Source organism: Rhea pennata, chromosome Z, assembly GCF_028389875.1.
Source record: "Rhea pennata isolate bPtePen1 chromosome Z, bPtePen1.pri, whole genome shotgun sequence".
NCBI lineage: Eukaryota > Metazoa > Chordata > Aves > Rheiformes > Rheidae > Rhea > Rhea pennata.
Window position 1 is genome coordinate 17,864,095 of NC_084702.1, and position 20,852 is coordinate 17,884,946.

Sequence of the window (20,852 nt, forward strand, 5' to 3'; positions counted from 1 at the left end):
AACATTTTTTTCTTAAACTATGAACCTATTAAAGAGACAATCTCAATAAATACAATTTTAGCAATCTACTAATATATAAATGGTATTAAGCACCATTTCTAGTATGCATTGGAGCTTTCTTCTTAAAAGGTTACTGTAATTAGCATGCACAATCCTTGTACACACATCTCAGACTGTAAATACGTACATTAAAAAGAAGATTGCAGTGCCTATCAAACATCTTGATTTGCAAATATTAAAATTATTTACATCTAAAAGATTTGCATTTCTAAATTAACTTGACAGCTTGGTTATCAGCACGTCTTTGTGAATCTTCTTTACAGTATTTGATACTATCTCAAGTCTTGAAACTCATTTACTTATTAGGAGTAGGTTTGACTCAACTCCAGACTACTAAAGCTGTTTGTTCTTTCTTCTTTCTAATTAAGAAATCTTATACAAGAACACTATTTTTTGCATGCCCATCAATTTCGAACAGAAGTCTAATGAACAGAAAAATACATCTGTCCTTGTTTGTTTTTTTTTTAAGCAAAAGCCTAAGGTAGTAAAGGTAACTAATTAAAGATTACTTGGAAACATCACATATTAAAGCTAAGATACAATTCAAATATGGTTTTGTAGTTGGAGATAGAACACCACAGGCATTGTTCTTCAAAGATCACTATTTTCAGTAGCAGGCAAAGTTTTGTTAAATCATATCTGATTTCAATTGGTCCAAACTATCTACACTTACCTCTGTGTAACATTTCACTGATGAATAACTAAATGTGAAAAGCATTATTTTATTCTTATGGCAAAGTATCCCAGTATTATTTTCACTAGGGAAATTGTGCCACCATCAAAAAGAAAGCACAATTATTGTTTACATTTGTTTATAATCAGCCCTCAAATTCCTTATGGCATAGAAAAGTAGCCAGTGTAAGGGGATCAAAAGCATTTTTTTTTCTGTTTTAGAACTCTTTTCACCATCATCAAGCAGCTGCTGTATCATTTTCTTGTACTTAAATTCCAATTTTCCTAATCACTCACTCTCTTCATAAACAGTATTACTCAGTTGCATAGTTCCACCGTACAGCAGAGATCATCTCTTAATGACAAAAAGGTATGGTGATGTGCTTTTATTACTTGTAACCAGTTAGAGAGATAATGCCTTGAATTATAAAGCTTTGGTCACTACAAGACGTCTCTTTTTTTTTTTTTGAAAATAGACTGGCAGTTCAGTCTAACAGTGAACAGATGAAAAAATATATAATTTATGACTTATAAGTACAGATATTTAACTTAAATATACCAATTACAAACATAAATAATAAAACATTACAATTTTGCTTTAACACATTCTATGTAACCTTCACCTCAAGATGGAGTATGCTTGAAATAAATATAATTCATCTTTGCCACCCATCTTTAAATGCCATTACTCCTTCTCCTGTCCAAAACTTGATTAGAAAACGAGGGAAACAGAAAATTCTGGAATGTATTAATGAAATTTATTTTTTCTTGTAATTCTGTAGAAAATTATCTACTAATTCAGAACAATATTCAAATTTTTATTGCACTATTAATACAAGTTTAAGCACCTCTAAAACAATTGTGGCTCTTTTTGAATAGATATTTCTAGATATTAAGCTCATGCTATATTTTACTTCAATAAAACAGTAAATAATACCAACTTTTTATCTAATGATTTTTCACAAAATAATCAAGAATGTAAGAGAGCAAAGGACATATGCATTGTTCAAATGGCTTGGGTGACTGGAAGAGATTTGGAATCTCACCAACTGGAACACTGATGGCCTACTCAAAACTTGGTAGTTAAATATACTGAGCATGTACAGGAGTCTTTTAATTGATCTCCAGTTAGCTTTTACAGTTTTTATTTTAAACTTGATTAATTAAAGTGTGTCAATGATTTCCTTCCTGAATTTGGAGCTCTGATGAAATGTTTCATACAGTGTAATGTAATAGAAGATTTAAGTCCTGGTCTCAGTAATTCAGATACGATTTTTCCAGTTGACTTCATTTGGGCAAGATTTCACTCACACACTTCACTTGAAGGCATCTACAATCTAGAACAACTCAAAATGTATTTATGAAAAAGAGTTCACTCCCTGAAGTCAAATAATGTGGAGGTGGGAGGCTGAAGGATTGTCAAGATTCTGTACCCAAATCACTTTGACTGAAATATACATCCACATAAGAATAGCCTCATAAAACCACGAACAATGAAAATTTACTGTTGAAAAAGCCAGTCAAGTCCATATCATGAACTCCTGGTTATACGGTTTGTTGTCCAGCATTAATTAGCTACAGTCAGCTTATTGTTGTTTTCCTTTTCCACCGATGCAATACTCATCAAGAAGTAGTTTCTCTGAAAGTATATCCAATGGGTTAGGTTAATCTGCTTATTGCTGTTCATGCTGGAGAGTTCTAGGGCAGTGCCATGACTTTATACCTTGACTGTACACCGTAACTGAAGAGTTGCATGAAGAACTGAAACGGTAGGTCTTAGGGGATCAGGCAGGAGAGTACTAAGCTTTATTGTTTGTTAGCAAAAGATCAACTCCAATCAATTAATGATTTAATTACCCAAACTAATTAAGACAATGAACAACAGCAAAGCACAATCAATTAAGTTTATCCAAACTTTCTATTTTTAGGATAGGACTTTGAAAATTACATTTCTCTTACAAAGTACTTAATGGGTGAAGTCTATGCCACTTCAGTCTTAAGGAAGAACAAAACACAACCAATAAAACACAAGGGTTGCATTAAGAAAACCAGTGGTATTCACAGAAAGATTAAAAAATAAGAGCGAGAGCTTGTAATTCCACAGGTCCCATATCCTTCTAAGTTGGGAAAGCATGCTAAACTCTAGTAAAATTTGCTAGAATCAAAAAATAGTTTTCCTCCAAATTTCTGTTTGTAAATAATAAGGCACAGGACCAAGGAAATTCTTTTGTTCCTTTTTTTTTCTTTAAAGAAGGAGTAAATGGAATACTCGTGCACAATTACACTCCTTGAAAAGAGCTCTCTAGTCTTGACAAGAGATAAAAAATTAGAGTTTTATTCTTTTTATGTCATTAATGAGAGCTCACCATTTCTTCACTGAAGTGGTGAAACACAGTCTTGTCTGACTGATTGATCATTCAAAATAGTTATTACCAAAAGGATCTTTTCATTTTTTGAAATAGTCTGCTCAAGTAAAAACAATTTTAGATATCTAAAATCAAAAAAAAAAAAAAAAAAAAAAAAAAGGAGGGATGGAGTCCATTTGAATAAGAAGAGAGCAAGAATCTACTACTCAAGCTCTATGTTGCAATGCTACCTTGCTGACCTTTAATGAGTTTCTGCAACTCAGATGAAATTGGTTTGATGAATTTTTCAGTCTTTTTTTTTCCTCATGACTGCTCCTGCTTTGTTTCTGTTCTGTGATGCATAATTGACGTCACTTCAGTATCAGATTCCACAAGCATTTATGGAAATTGGGTGCTTGCTTCGCTTGGTAAGGGGGGAGGGGAGCAGCTACTAAGAGGAAGAACAGAGAGACAGTTACACCTGAGGAGGAAAAGGGAGCAGAGGAAGTACTAGAGAGGGTCGAAGGAGGATACAGACTGCCAGAACTGCGGAGCTAGCAGGGAGAGACCAAAGGCAGACCAGTGGGGCAACAGGGGGTCAGGGTTGCACTCTGGTGCCACAGCGCACTAAGCACATGCAGGGTGGTGGTGTCCCCACATTGCTGGCATGGGCCTTGCTGCTACAGAGTGACTCCTCCTGTGTGCACCCAGGCTCATCCGGACACCCAGCACCTGAGTACTGCCTCCTTCAAACAGAGCAAAAAACATGCCTTCCTGACCTCCACCACCGGTCAGAAAGCACTCCAGCTTTTCCAGAAGCAGCTTTGGCCAAAGATGGTAAGAGATAAAATTGCCCAATATTCCAGGGAGAGTGACAGTGGCATGCACTGCCCTGATAGGCAGAACTCAAGACTGAATAGTCAAACTCTAGCCAAAAAAGGACTGGGGCATCAACAACAATGGCATTGAAAATATGGAAAAAAGGGGTAAAGGCAAAAGTACTTTTAGACTCTGCTGTGTATGATTTTAGATGTTTTGGCAGAAGAGATATTTGGCACACTTTTTTAAAGAAGCATTTGTTAGGAACATTTAGAGACAAATACTGCTATGAGATTTAAATCATCCTGAAAATACTATTTATGGATAAATGGTATTTGTGCCTGTGTTTTTTATTCACTTTTAAATCACCACAGTGTTAACTGTCTTTTCCAGACCATGTGCAAATTCTGAAGACAAATGAAATGTGTTCAAGGAACATAACTTCACTTCTGAAGAAAAGCAACAGAATAATTTATTTTCACTAAAACAGTAATGTTGTAATCAGAAATGATCATCACTGAAATACCTTCATGGACCTGGGATTTAAAATATTGCTTAAAACTGCATATAGTCAAAACATTTGACTATAAATGACTCAGCATATGGGATGTAGTCTGGGATGTAGTCTGAGCTTTTTGCTTTTTTTCAACCATTTATTAGAAAGAAATTTGAATAGCCTTCTAAAAGAATAAAAATCTTTTGGTTACCACTGAGATTAATAGATTACCACTGTAATGTCAAAGAGTTCTCCTCAAAACCACACTACCTGCCTTGCATTTTTCTAGTAGGTGTCTCCCAGATAGCAAGATGCATTTTTCTACTTTTATTTATTTATTTATTTTTTGATCCACAGACTCAAGTTATTAAAATTTACCTGTAATATCCAAACATACTGGCTAGGGCAAAGAACTGCAAATCAGGATTCTTAATTTACCTCTGAAAAGATAGCTTGACATAGGGTGCAGCAGTGACAGTTATGACAACAGTAAGATAAAAGTCCTCTTCCCCTAATCTAGGAGTCTCAATATGTCCTTTTCCCCTTCTGCCCACAGTCAAGATGCCTAAGAAACTTCATTTCTGAGACTGGTCTATCCACAAAAGAGGACAGCTTTTTCTGCTTTAAGACATCAGTAGCTAAAACGGTAGAGTTTATATTCTGTTGATCACTTACGAAGAAAACAGTAATATGTAATTAGTAACATGTAACTGTCTTATTAATAAAAGGAATATGGTAAAGAACATCATTTGGTACACAATCTAAAAACTGAATGGATAAGATTTGGTTCTGTCTCACATTAGAGAATCTTTTTTTTTATTCTCCTTGATCCTTCAGACTGCTTTCTTTATAAAATGGAAAGACATCACAGATCTATTAACATCAAAGAGATCCAAATTGTTGACCTTCCTGCTTGAAGAGTATTGTGCTCTTCTGCCAAGGTTATACTTGAAGGTGTATTTTGCAGGGGAGAACGAGCCATTGATACATGTACTTAAAAATACTCAAAAATAAACAAAAGAAAATCAAAACAAAAAAAGCCCTCTACACCATGCAAAAGACTTGGCAGATCTCATCAAGAGCAGAGAATTAACAGTTGCTAATCAAGGTAACTTTAAACTCTAGCCAAACAAGAGCAGATATTAGAGAGGAGCCATAAAGAATTATTAGTCTACACGTCCGAAATAAACAAACGCTCTGGTGCATTCCAGAGAAAAGGTGGAATTTCCTGGCTACTGAAAAGTTAAGCAAATCAGGACACCTAGCTGAGCTTAGAAGTCTGAGAATACTTTAGCTGAGGAGAACTGATATTTTAATGTAAATAAAATTTTCCAATTTTATGCACATTTTTTAACTCTTAAGGATCAAGTTTATGCAGACTTTTTAGCTGTCATTCAACTGTCTCTATATGACCTATCAGTCATCTAATACACTAATCTAATCTTCTCAATACACCAAATGAACTCCTACTCTGTGTAGCTACTGAGCTACTGTCAAATATTGTGCAGCCAAGAAAATTTTTCAAAAGACTTTCTGCCAAGGGAAAGTCCCATAAATTTTTCATATACATCTAAAAGCTATCTTTAGCCTACTTGTGTTATCTACATCATTATAGTTATGAGTCTCCAAAGCACTCCCATTTAATAGTAATATTTTTATCAGTCTATAACTCATGGTTAATAACCAACATCAAGCTGTTCAGTTAAATGCATAGCATCAATCTATGAAGAGATTGATGTTCACTTTACAAATGTGTGTGTGGGGTGAGGAAAAATAAAACAAAAAGATTCTAGTATCTTTTTCTATCACTTTGACTGAAGCTACTTGTAAAAGGTATGAATAATACTTTTCAATATCATAATCAGAGCCAAATATTTTTGATACATTAGTTAACTTCTAAAATAATTTGTAATAATTCATGAACTTCAATAAGAGCTTCAGACACTAGAAACAAGCATGCATTCCCTTATATGACCAACTTTTGTAAGACTGAAACTGTAAAATTTGCATTTTTAATGCAAATATTAATAAAATAGTGCTCATTGCTACAGTTCCTGACATAGGGAAATGGATACAGATACTAGTTCATAAATGTTTGAATGCATTATAACATAGTTTTAAGAGTTAATTGCTACTTGATGAATAATTATTGCTATAGTCAATCATAAAAAACATTTGTTTCAAGCAGCTAATGTATGTTAATTAAGCAGTCATTGATTAAAAGCTTATTGAATTTTTAAAAGGGATACTATAACTACATCTTTATTTCATACAGTACTTAAATCTTAACAAACATATCTTTAATTACAGATTGATCTTTAAATGCATACTACTAAATAACTCTATGGGAATCTAAATTATTTTCTTACAAGATATTTAATTAAAAGAAAAGGTATATACCACTCATACTATTAAGGAAATTCTTACTCACTTGATTTGAAAAGCTGGACTCAATACAGTAAATACAAAGTCATCTTCTTAATATGTTCAAAAATCATTGTTAGTCACAATCTGCCTCTACTTTTTTCAGCACAATGCATACATATTTAGATGCTACAACCTTTAAGTCACTTTCATTAGACCATAGATACTGAAAAAGGTCAGGGGACATGCTTGACTTTTTCATACAAAGCGTGTCTGAAGACAAGCAATTATTTATAAACAAATAAATAAACTCTAGGATTTTTCACTCATGTTCTTTTGTTATTTAACCTGTGACCTGTAAACCATCGGAAGACACCTTACAAAACATCGCTTGTCCTTATCTCTCCTGCCGCAGAGCAACACTACACATTGCCATACTGCTGTCAGATATGTGAGTTTCACCATCTGTAACAGCACCATTGTACTATCCCAGAATTATAAAATGGACTTGTCTAAGTGCTTGCCATCATTTTTCATTTCACCTCATAGATTTCAACTACACCAACAGTGTGAAAGAAGCTCCAAGAAAACTTTTCTGGAAAGGTACAGATGTAAAGAAAACCTGGTGAAACCTGTCTCAAAAATATGTGTATTTCTAAATAAGGGAACATAATGAATACCTTATCAGCTCATCCTAGCTCTTTGTAGCTCACTACTACATCTCCAGCAGTGGCAACAGAAGGTACTGTTTGAACATATTAACCAGAAATGATTTTTGAGCCCCATTCTCCTCATATTTCTTAGGGATGTTAAAGAGTATTTTCCTGTTTGACCTTTTAGCATTCATTTATGGACCCATCTTCCATGAATTTTTCAAATTTCTTTTTGAAACGACATATGCTGACTGTTTTCATGACCTGGCATATTCCAGAGGCCCCCAATATTTTATCTGCTTTAAATGAACCTTAGTACTTCTTCAATGCCCACACCTCTGCTATTATGGTGCTAGTGAACATCAGTTCTGCTTTCACCTTACCCTCCTCCTTCATAATTTTGCAAATCTTAGTCATAATCCCAACACTGCCCCCTGCATACTCTTCTTGAAAATGGAACAGTCCCAGTCTCTCCGTCTTTCTTCATGGGGCAGCAGCTCCACTCTCTGGATCACTTCATTTGCCATTCCCCGTATCTTGCCTAATCCCCATATCTTGCCAGTTGTTTCATTCTTGAGATATGTAGATCAGAACTGCATACACTATTCAAGATATGTTTTCACTAAGGTCTATATCATACCCCATTACCTCCTTCTTTCCTGCATTACATTTTCCTCAGGTAGAATTATTCACAGATTTAAAAAATAGTTCTGTCTTTTACATAAACAGAAGTCAAATGAATTCCCCTTATCAATCCTGTGTTAACCCAGTATCTTCTGTTTGAAGTTAAAAAAATGCATCCACTCTTAATTGGAATATATTCATACACACACACACACACACACATATATTAAACTGCTACTTAAGTAGTTTGCTCCAGAGTTATAGTGTAATTGTCCAGAATTACCGAATGAATTATTGTTAAATCCCTTTCAAATTTAAGTAAAATTCTCCCTAATAATCTTTACCTTCTCTCAAAGAAAACATACATATATAATTTTAAATAAGCTTTCAATAATAGCTTTTTTATAAACAAAATGGATTTGTCACCTAAGATGATAAAGCATTTTCCCAAGCCTGAATCAATCACTAAATCACAGAATTGTTGAGGTTGGAAGGGACCTCTGGAGATCATCTAGTCCAATCCTCCTGCTCAACCAGGATCATCTAGAGCATGTTGCACTGGATTGCGTCCAGGTGGGTTTTGAGTATCTCCAGAGAAAGAGATTCCACAACCTCTCTGCGCAACCTGCTCCAGTGCTCAGTCAGGAAGTTTTTCCTCATACTCAGATGGACCTTCCTGTTTTTCAGTTTGTGCTCATTGCCTCTTGCCCTATCACAAGGCATCATGCAGAAGAATCTGGCCTCATCCTCTTTACACCTCCCCTTCAGGTAGTTATCTACAGTGATAAGATCCTCCCTCAATCTTCTCTTCTCCAAGCTAAACAGGCCCAGCTCTTGCAGCCGTTCCTCCTATGAGGGATACTCCACTCCCTTAATCATCTTAGTAGCCCTTTGCTGGACTCAGCTCAGCAGCTGCACCTCTCTTGTATTGGGGACCCCAAAACTGGCCACAATACTCCAGATGTGGCCTCAATAGGGCTGAGAAGAGGGGAAGGATGCAATGCTTTGCTTATCCCTGTACTTTCTCCAGTTTTTCAACAATTCTTTGAGAACTAAAAATCTGGGCTGAATTTTGATAATGCTTATTAGTCTGACTAATCCCATGCAAATAGGGTTAAAATGCCTTGCTCTTCCCATTCATTCTAGCCTTGCTTATGAAATAAAAAAATTCGTTCACCAATGTATTGTCATATCTTAACACAAGGACATTTTTCATTAAAACTTTTAATTTATTTTGAAAGTCATTACATTCTAAGATATATAAATGGCATTTGCCATTCTTTGATATACGACCTTACATTCCTCAATGTTAAAACACATGTAATTTCATTAGAAACAGGTGATGAAATGATTACTTCTCTCTTCAAATCCATGCATCATCTGCAAATGTTCTCAATTACTTTAGATGTTTTCCTAAAACATTCATCAAATTATTGGAGGGGAAAGGAAAGGAAAGGAAAGACCCATGCTGGACTCTCCAGAAAATGACCATATATAATTAACTCTCACTGCCAAAATAAATTTATTATAATTTTCCCTTGCTTCTCCTCCTCCTTCTTTATTTCCATGTGCCAAGAATCAACAGCAATACACTCTTGTTTCTATCTATATGTTGCTACTGAAGAGCAAAGCACAGAGAAAGCTTGGAAAATAGACGTTATTTAAAAATTAGCTTCCTAAGCACAAATTAGAAGAGAAAGTCTATCCAAGTAAAATTCAAAAGCATCTTGATTTGGAGAGTTTATAACCCAGTGAAATAAATTTTAAAGTTCTGTTAAATTGTCTTCCTGAACAGCAGTCTTAGTGGGAAAAGGCTCTCAAAAATCCTTTTTAGCATGAAACTTGAGAATATGAAGATTCTTCAGTAGCAATAAAATCAGAATTAGAAGACAGATAAACTCTCTCTTTAGGAAGTAGGACAGCAGGACAGCAACTATTCACAAATAATTATAACCTCCTGACAAGCTGTTCTCAATTTCCTAATTAACAAAAGACTGAGCAATTTAGGCTCAGCTACTACACAGCACTTTTGATGACCCTAATCACATCAGATTTTCCAATATTTGTTTTTCGATATACTAATTTTTCTTTGCTTTAGTTTTCTTTCTGTCTCCTTGAATAACATTTTCAGTGCAGGAAGACTCTATTTCATTGTACGTGTCTGTATTCATTTTCACAGGTTCATATTTTGTTCATAGCAAAAAATAAAGGTACTGTCTTAAATATCAATTCACAATTATTCCTATCACGATCCTCATTTACAGTATGGTATGCATCATGAAGTTCTATTAATTGCTGTTATTTCACACAGTAAGCTTATGTCCAAAATGCTGTTTGCAATCACTTCCCAGTACTTCTTATAAACTAGAAGGATCATTTTCCACATGCACATTCACCTTTAACGAGTCATTTCAAGTTGAATTATATAGTCTCTTCAATTTGTACCAAATGAATTACTTTCTCATCAACTGACATTACCATACTATATTCATTCTTCTCGTAATATTTACACTGCAATCTTTTACATAGTCAGTGAAAGCAAAAGTGGTGATTTATACACATTACATTTACACCTCTTTTATTAGTAATTTAAAATCAAGATGCAACTTACTCTACACTTTACTATTAAAAGAACAAGACAGGTAAATTAATTTAGTTTGCAGCACCAAAAAGATCATAAAAATTTATGAATGTTCATAAAAATTTGAGAGGATGATATTAGAAAAGAACCAGTTTATCAGCATTTGTCTAACTTGTTTGAGTAAATATGGTTTCAAGCAGATGCTATTTAAGATAATAAGATCTTAAATATAATAATCTTGGGTGAAGGGTTTTCCTGAATGATGGAGGGAGAACAAGATTGGATGGCAGTTTTTCTGTATACTTTCAGATACTATGTGATTTGCTAAGACCGGAGACAGAAGTTCACTGCAGAAATGCATGCCGTTATTGAAGATATTATCTCCAATTCAGCTACTGAGGAGTAAACCTCAGATAAGAAATCTAAATCACCACAGTAGTAGGTTTAGTTTTTTATTTTTTGCTGTGTGAATACAACCTAAGAAATATCAAGAATTCTATGCTGGCTTTTTTCGCTTTCTTTTCCCCAATAATTTGTCCTATATAAAGGCTCTGATTTACATCTACTAAACTTTTAAAGTATGTAGAAAAGTTCTTAAGCACTCTATCAGCCAAAGACACATTGGAATTATTATGCCAGTTCTGACAAGGAAAAACTCAAACTACGTATACTTTCATCCGCCAAGGGTCATTACTGATGCTACAGGGAATTGCACAGGGTGAGCTAGTTACCCACAGTGAGGTTTTTCTGCATACATTTTCTGTAAACAGCTGGCTTTCATCTAAACGATGTGGTTTTGCCCACTGCTTCTCCCCCATTAAAATATATGTTCCTTATCTAGATATCTTGTGGTCTGCAAGAGACCTTGGGTCTCCTGACTCTTGTTTTGTGTGACCGTCACAAAATCCCCCAAAGGTGGGCTTTTTAGGCCAAAATCAAAATAATTGCTCCTATGATCAGGCAGAGGCTATATTGCCAGGGCTCAAAGGCTTCTGAGTCCTGATTCATGAGATTAGGACTCAGCTCTGTTCAGTTCTCTGCTTTTGGGAGGTAGGGGCCAGAAACTACATAAATTAACAGCAGCTGTGAAACTGACAAGGCAGTAATCTTCACTATTGCAGTGATAAACTCACAAAAATGCTCAGGAAAATCTTCTGCAGCTGCTATTCAGTTTATTCTGTACTTCAAGGCCCTGGTAAGTAACACTTAATTCTGAATATACAATTTACAAAATACACAAGAATCCTCTGTTCATATTAAATTTTGAAATGCTTTAGTGTTTCCTGATTTAGACACAAGCCAAACACCTTTTTAAAATTAATTGAATTAGAAAAATATGTTTCTCAACCAGCTCTCAATTTAGTTATCAGTACTTGATAGCTTACAGGAAGTTAAACAGATATTCTGGTAATTATGGCTTCTCAAGGAACTACATTATTCAAATTTGTTCTTAAGGGCTTGATAAATTAGAGGTTAATAAATACTGTTTATGCAAATACCTGCATTATCTGTAGTTTTTGTGACTGAGTCACTACTTTTAGAACAATCACATAATATTTTCACTTCCCATGATTCTCCTGTCTGATATATATTTCAAAGCCTTCACTTTGGTATAGAGAAAAATTAATACATCCAGAATGGTTTCTTACAACAGGCTGTTCTGCTTCTGTCTAAGAATAAAACTTTTGAGAACTGATGGGTGATTTACTTGATGTATTTTAATGGCAGACTTAACAAGCACAATATAAAATTACTGTCATAATACTATAAAGCACTTTTTATAAAATCAACTGGAAAATGTCCCAGGGTTGAACTATAAAGAGCATATAAAAACTCTTTAAAAAAAGAGTATAAAACAAGACTGAAAGCATTTTTTTCAGAAAAGGCAGACAACAGTACATATTTAAGCTTTCTTGCAGTGATCTCATCACTAGCATTAAATGAAATAGCAATGTAAACAAAGGGGTATATTTTACACAGAATGTGTGCTATCATTATTAAAACATGAAGATTGATGATACTGAAAAAAAATGACCTACAAAAAATAGACAATTTTAATGTTACTGCCTATAACTGAAAGCAGTAATTTAGGAAATCTCTTTATGAGGTCAGAGTTTAAATCTAAATGTAGTATAACAGATATTTAGTTAGTTACCACAAAACATACACACATACAAAAAAGTTTGTCATTTCCATATCTGACTTGCCTGCACATAGGGCTTGCAAGACTATTCTGGAATAGTATTTTTAGTATAAACTCTCTATGTTCAGTTGCAAGATTTACATAGAGAAATTACTGTAGGGTAGTTACTTCAGAAGATCTATTTTGGTTAATTTACCATTGTATAGAAGTTCTAGGAAAAAAGTTTGAATGTAGATTGTATGAATGGGTTTCACCTTGTCAAAGAACATCAAATATTTTTAAAGGGGAGGACTGGTGTTAGCTGGGAAAAAAACAGATGTCCTTTCAAAAAGAGAATCAAAAAACCAAACAGAATGAGAGGAAAAAAAGAAAAAAGGAAAATAGCCTCTTTGTTCTTGATTTCATCAACTCTAAACCACACTCTAAGACCTTGTTTAGACAAGAATTTGTCCTCCATTTCATCTCAATCACTTGGACATTTGTTAAAAGTAGTCATTGTCTTGTTAGCATTAATTTTAGCCATTCCAGATTCCGGTCTAGAAAAGACCTAAAGACACTTCTGTCAGGCAGCTTGATGCTCTCTGGCACGTATGCAACAGAAGCCAGAAAGTAAACTAAGCACTATTCATAGTTCAAAAAAATTATGCATGGGAGCAATATATAAGAAATACATTGTTTATGGTTAGTGTTTCTGTTTGCCTTTTTATACTCAGCTGCAACCACTCTTACTGAGTAAAAAAAGAACTGTGGCTTCTCTTCAAACACAACATCTCAAAATAAGCAGCATAAGCAAAATATCAGAACAGAAGCTATGTAACCAAAAATGAACAAAAAGAATTAAACAAACTGACTGGAATGCAGCAGGGCATATAGAAGAGCTAGTTACCAGGCTTTTCTTTAATGGGAAGAGAGGGCAGGATATGCGTTGCAAGAATTTGATAAAATTGCTACAAAGTAGGAAGACACAATGCCTGTAGACAATATTTAATTTCACTAATACAACTTAAACTCTTGTCTTAGTAGATACACAGTTTTGTTTTAATCCAATTGCTATTTACACGACTGAGATTAAGGTGGCCAATGATAAATGCTATCAATTAGCAGGCTCTCCCTCCACAAAAAGGCTAAACTAACATTTCTTTTCCTCATAAATTACACAATCTCCAGGCATAATAAGTATGGAAAATGTTAATATTAAAAATAAACAAATATAACCCCAAAATAAATGAAGTCAACTCAACAAGAAATATTCCTCCGAGATTCTTCACTTATTACACTTACAAATAACACTTTGGTTTACTTTAAATAAAAGGCACAACAGTAAAAATAATTTTGCTGCCTTTCAATCTTGTTTGCTTTGCCATTTATATTCATATATTTAAGTATTTATACTTACATGTATACCTATATTAATATATGCATATTAATTCCTTGACAATCATAGTTTCTTTCTTTAGTCTCCTGGGTTAAGTAAGTGACAGAGGAGTAAGTTATATGGCAATCAGCACTGTATTTGTTCAGTTTTTAAATACAATACCATCAAATCTGACTTTACAGGATACATCACAGTAGCATTCAGCTATTCTAAGCCTCTTTAGTTTACATTCAGTGTTTCACAAACTTTTTAGTTGAAATTGAAACTAAGTCAGTGCAAATTAAGAAAATCTGGCATTATTTTTCTCTCTTTTCATATTCAGCTCTTAATAAGCAAAACAACAGAGGATTAAAAAGACTTATAGAAATATACTTTTCAAAACTCTACCTAACTAAGCAGCATTTTTAAATGATGAAGCTAGCAACTGCATTTCTGTCACTAGGAAATAAGTTACACTGTCCAGCTCAGTTCTTCCCTAAGGAAAGCTGGAAAGAGTAAAATAAGAGGAGACATCTGCTCTATGATTTCTTAGCACAATTGTCTGCTTATTCACTATTCTTGAATGTTTTAACAGAGACCATGACCTACAATCTTGGCTAATATACAGCATGAATGAATTTGTTTTAAATAATTTTGGTATCTCTTAAAGAAACGAATATCAAAAGAAATTATTCCACTATACTTTAGTTCCAAAATTCTAGCAATATTTCTCATCTTTTCATTAGTTGAAATAATTATCTTTTAATTATTTGGTTAAATAAAATATTTATCAACATTTTGAAGTGGTCATTTTCTTTTTTTTATTGGCCAATAACAACAATATACAAGTACTCTACTAAATAATAGCCATAGTTGATACTGCAATGCTACAAACCTCTCCAAGGAAGGTATGTTAATGTATTTTCCTTTGTCTGGCTCTCCTCTAACCCCAAAACCCTAGCAGGTGGTGCCTAATAACCACAAGAACATCTAAAAAAATCAGATAGGATTAATTTTTGTCAGTTCCTCTGGCACAACACTGAGTTAATTTGTAATCTGCAAATTTGTGAAAAGATCATCAGTGGGTGTTTGAGATGAAGGGCTTCCTATTCACTACACGCTAAACGCATTCATGGCATATTACCTATCTAATATAACGATGGGAAAATATTAATGATCACAAAACACAACAGTATGGTCTAAATTAGTGTCTAAAAGAGGAAATCAACGAGAGGTCATTATTTTGTTATCCTGAAGAGATGTCTGCATGGTCCTCTGGTTGGGATAATACACTGACCCTGTAAAGAATATGAGTATTTAGAACCTATGTCTAAAACCAGAAGTTATTCACTACTAGTATTTATTAAAACATCAATTTTAGTCTTTCTTATTTCCTACTGTAAATCTTTTAAAATGTAAACTACTGTCCAGGCTGGTTTCACTGGAACACAACAGTTTTGGAAAAAACAAATCTCCCTTAAAATCAATACTGGGTGATTTTTATAGAATAGCCAATTTTATAGTGAATCATATGCAGCCTTCAAAAAATGATACTCCCTTCCCCCCAAGAGAAGAATGATGACAGACTGAAGTTTCTGTTTACAGCTGAAAACTAACATGATTAAGGAAACTAGGATCTTCTCTCATGAGTACAGAATTAATGAGCAAGTCACTGCTGTTAGATTGCCTTTTTACAAGTTGTTACTGGATTGGGGTTACCAAATCAAAAAAACTTTCACTACTAGCCCACAGCAGGTTGGATATTTCCATTATCTTAAGCAGAAAAGGTATAACAGATTCTAAAATCTGTCTGCTAAGGATAAAATTTACTTTTAAAATAGATGATATTTTAAAACTGCAGAAACATCCAGCATTTGGGCCCATATCCCAGTTAATTACTTGCTGGCTAAAGTGTTAAAATATCCTTGGCTTCACCTTAGACACAACTATCCCAGCTGGTCATTATCTTCCTGGAAAGAAGCCAAATATTCTGAACTGTCAGTACTCCACAAACATGTATTTTCTGTACACTTCTGGTTTTGTTTGGTTTTGTTTTTTTTTTTTCCCTCCCCCATTTACTTCACTTGCATAGTGCTCCATTTAAAACAAGAAAGTCTTACTATAGTTGGAAAGCGGAAAGACTTTGTATCTGATTTACAGGTGTAATCTAGTATGCCTGCAGTGCACAATGTAAGGAACTCTTTAAGTGTGCCTTTCTGACTACTACTGACTACTCCAATCTTACCTATGACAGTTTTATTCTTGTGGGTTCTCACCTAACTAATCTGCTCCTTTGTTTTACATAGATGTGTAGAAAAACACAGAAGTCTTTGAGAGTCAGAGCTGGAACAAAGTTATTGATTGTTGATTTATCTCTAGAGACTCAGGAAGACACAACAGGAAAATATCCCAGAATCAAGTGAACTGAACAGCTTGTAGCAAACCTGCAGGTCAACAGGTGGAAAGCAAATGGCTTTTCTCATTTGCACATTACTTCTCAAAAAAACACAGGACAGCTGGGAGAAAGAACATATGTAAACAAGATAGACCTAATGATCTCCTAATTAAAAAGAAGATACTATCTTCCCATTAATAGGTAAGCTAATTGACCAAAACCCAACAGTTTCCCCCCAACCAGAAGTGAACATAGATGCCTTTCCTCACTGAATCCTCACACATTGAGGCCAGCCACTAAGTTGTCAGTTCTGCTTGATTTGTTTGAATACTGTACACCACGACAGCTGTCGGAAATAATACATTAGAACAGCTGTTATAGCAGTTACAAAGGGCCTGGAATTTTAATTGGATCCAAAATTATTTTGCGGGGGGGGAGGGGAGAGGGAAGAAAGGAGGGGGACTTGTTTGCTTTTTTGACCAAACTTAAGAAAGAAATATTTGAGCATTTAAAGAAGTTTCTAAGAGATATAATTAATGTTTGGTAAGCAAAGCTGGGCTTTGTTTTGACTGCAGAAGTTGGTGACAATAGTCTCCACCAACAAATAAACAAAAACAAGGGTAGGAACCATTAGCTGTTTAAGGAAAGGGGCATTAAGAGGAAAATGGTAAGGAAGCTGCATAAATAATCCCATTCAAATACTGGCTGTGATCCAGATAGGACCTCACAGTGTTTTAAGACTTAGTCAAAAGGAAACTCATTCAGAGACTTTTAGTAACTGCCAGCTGAAAACAAAAGTGTTCATCATGGCCAAGACCTCAGCACAAATGAATAATGAGCTTACTTTCAGCATCAGCATAGAGTAGCAAGCACAGGATCACCACCACTAGCCTGACTACGTGCATCATCCGACAGCTTGGCACCAGCATGCTTTAGCAGCCTCGTTCTCACGGGCTTAGAAGCCACTGCGAGTCTGTCCCGTCTGAAATTTTGGATGAAATATTTTCAGAGCCTGTAGAACAGATAAGAGAAAGAAAGAGAGAAATATGGTTAGCAGGAGTAGGGAAGAGATTTTCTTTATAAACATTCACAATTTAAGGCAAAACAGTTTTAAAAGAATAAAGAAAAGAAAAGAGATCGTGATTCATTTCATGCCACTGGCCTATTTTAGAAGATGCAGGATAACATAGATGTTCGCACTGCTCAAATGTAATCCCCAGTAAATTTTTTCTACCATAATCAAGTATCTATCACACTCTAAATCTTGTCTTTGGTATTCAACAGTACCTTTTGAATCACAGAAACTATCATTTTTAATGAAGTATGAATATAATACAATGCTGGAATACTCATGATGTAAGAAGGGCTTTGAAGCAGATTCAACACTCAGAAGAAAAAATTCACTTGTAAGAAGCATACTGGGAGCTGACGCCCTGACAGAGGTCAGGGTAGGAATAAAGGGCTACATGTGCTTCTTAAAATATATGCTTCTTACAGTATTCTTAAAGACAGACTTGCAATGCCAGCTTATTGCTTTCTATGTTAATACCTCAGAACTCATCTAATTTTGGTTCAACAACTCCCAAAGGTTAAAATTTCTGTTTTGATTACCTCTACATATCTGAATTATACCTAAGAAAAAAGAAATTCAACCTGGAATAAAGGGCTCAGATATGATTTCAATCTATCTTGTTTACTATGAAACACAAATTAATATATTCTGAGCACTACAGCTCAAGTACCTGCTTTTAAAAAGCAGTGTGTCTGACTCTTGTCTAAATTTACTACACCTGAGTAATATTAGAAATAAAAAAATATAAAAATGCTTCTCCCTCTCATAGAATATACTGGAGATATCCCAAAATGGACAGCTAGTGTCAGTAAAATAACACTGAGATTTAGTTGTGCTTTTCTAAGGAACAGTAACATAAACTTTGGCAGGTCTCAAATCCAGCTTCATCACAATAAGGAAAACAGATACCATCTTTTTCATTACCACGCATGAGAGGTTTCTATGCAGTGAAGATAAAAACCAAAAGGGAGGAGAAAGAATTATACCAATTATCATTCCACTAGATGGATCTTACAGATTTGTGGGTGGTATAAAGAGCCCATTTTAAAGTACAGTGCTAAGCTCAAAGATTCTACTCAAGGAAGAAGAAAAGACATGAGCAGCTGCTAGAAATCCACTGCTGTTATCAATCTATTTTGTAAAATGATCTCTTGAATCAGCTCTGCCATCAAAAAACACAAATCTAAGAAATCCTCATAGACAAAGTGCTGAGGGCACCAGTTCCCCCCCACCCCACCCCCCTGCAATCATTACCATCTTCATGCTGGCATTTCAAATGACAGCAAAGTCCATGAGACATCAGTACTGTCGGACTCAATTTGTGTCTGTGCAAGCGTATCAGAGCCAACTGGTACACAGTGATTCCAGTGCTATCACAAAGATGGAGATGTATGAAATGCACTTTTAAGGAAGAGGTGATTTTCATTTTGCTTCTGCTAGACTGCAGCAGTTAGAAGGGAGCCCCTTGTATGATCACATAAACAGTCTAGCTGAAGTATACGCGTGCACACAGCAGAAATATGATGGGTTTAGGATGACTTGAGTCTGTGCCATAAATTGCTGCCTTTGGCAGGGAAGGAAGTGGAGAGGAAATAACACTAATAATTAATAAGGGCAAGCAGTGGAAGAATAAAGAAGGTGACCACAAAGATGTACGCTTTACATCAGTGTTTTTTAACAAGGCACTAAAGGTTATTTTCACACATTCCACACACTCAAACCAAAATATTAAATGTGATAGCTAAGAGAAAAATAACTATTGCTTGGAAAAAACAGAATTTTAAACATCTCACTATCCTGATATACGAACACGCCTTTATCATCTACAGCCTGTCTGCAAATGCACAGATGGATCACCAAACCTGACAAATAAAAGCTTGAAAAGAAAGAGGAGGAGTGGGATAAATACACTAATAAGTTTTCCAAGAAACATTTTTCCTTTTGCTTTCTCTCTTCAGCTGTTCATCCCTCCATAGTCAACTGCTAGTATGTTAGGCCAAGTTAGCACAAGTACTGTAAAGAAGGCAGAAAGGATCCTTTTTCTTTGAACTAAGTTGAAAGTATATTTTTAGTGAAGTCATGCAGATGACGAGTTGATAACACTAGAAAGAAACAAATCAGGCAGGTGCTGTCAAGTTTCTCTATACAACTCTGCCTCATCTGTGACCTGTAATAACCCTGAACCTCAGCTTGGGACCCTGCCACAGAGAACTGTATCAAACTTCAAACTAATAAACATTTGTTATGTAGGAATGCATCTGGCTTACTTGTGAAAACTAATATGGAGACACACTACCTTAAAAGAACTAAATGTAATTATCACACAAATATTATCTTCCAATTTAAACCAGCTTCATATTCCCAAAGCAAAAAGTTCATCTAATGGGGTATTAGTTCTAATGTAGTATTAATTTTTAAAATAAAAATTACTTTCTTCCCTTTTCCCTTTCAATCTCCCTCCTGACAATGGTTTGCCCAAGAACAACATCTGAGAGGTGGTATCAGTGACAGTGAAAACATAAGCAGGAGTTGCAGTATGGGGTTATACTAGTCTTTTGTAGAAGCCAACATCTGTCTAGCAGAATGCATCTACAGAGAGGTGCTTTCTTAGCAGCCCAGCTAAAATATCTGCCCCGCACCAGGGGCTGCTGCTGAAAGATGGAGCTTCCTCCACAGAAAACTGACCGTAACCACTATGGTGGGATCCACAGCTACTCTGCAATAACTCTCTGTGCGATGCTTTAGTAGAGAGGGTTTTCATTTTAGGTTAACTACTATGTAAACTCTGCACTACATCACTCATAATGACTTCTACTTTTAAGTACTGTGTCTCCACAAAATCCACTTCCGAATGATTGGTTCTGCAACAGGTATTTCAGTGTCTTTCCCCAGACAAACAGCTAACATGAGGGTGAAAAACAGAGGGTCAGATTAGGTAATCTATGTGCATGTAAGTATATGGATGAGGTGAGAGAACAGATGTTCCCTTGTCAGTGATACCTATCGATGAGGACCAACAGAGGTGCTCTCCTGGACCGTTCAAGGGGCAGCCACAATAGCATTCTCCTCAATTAGGACAAGGCAGAAAACAGCTCCTGGGCAGCGGCGCAGACACCCACTCTCCTCAGATAAACTGAGAAACCAAGATCGGCTGAGCTGAACCATCTGAACACTGAACTACTTCACTACAGTCTTTTTACTTAATATCAACAATAATCTCTCAAGTGTTAACTGCATATTCAGGAGGAATTCTCCAAGGAGATTACATTTACAG

General features: G+C 35.2%; 1 protein-coding gene across 5 annotated transcripts in view; it reads right to left on the reverse strand.

Annotated features, from left to right (window-relative positions):
- PTPRD (protein tyrosine phosphatase receptor type D) overlaps nucleotides 1-20,852 on the reverse strand; it is a 354,190-nt gene that overhangs the window by 256,146 nt on the left and 77,192 nt on the right. For all 5 annotated transcript variants that reach the window (XM_062600476.1, XM_062600475.1, XM_062600474.1 and 2 more), the window contains exon 2: nucleotides 17,351-17,518. In XM_062600476.1, coding sequence (XP_062456460.1) covers nucleotides 17,351-17,435 — 85 coding nt within the window. In that variant the 5' untranslated portion in view covers nucleotides 17,436-17,518. The remainder of the gene's footprint in view (nucleotides 1-17,350; nucleotides 17,519-20,852) is intronic.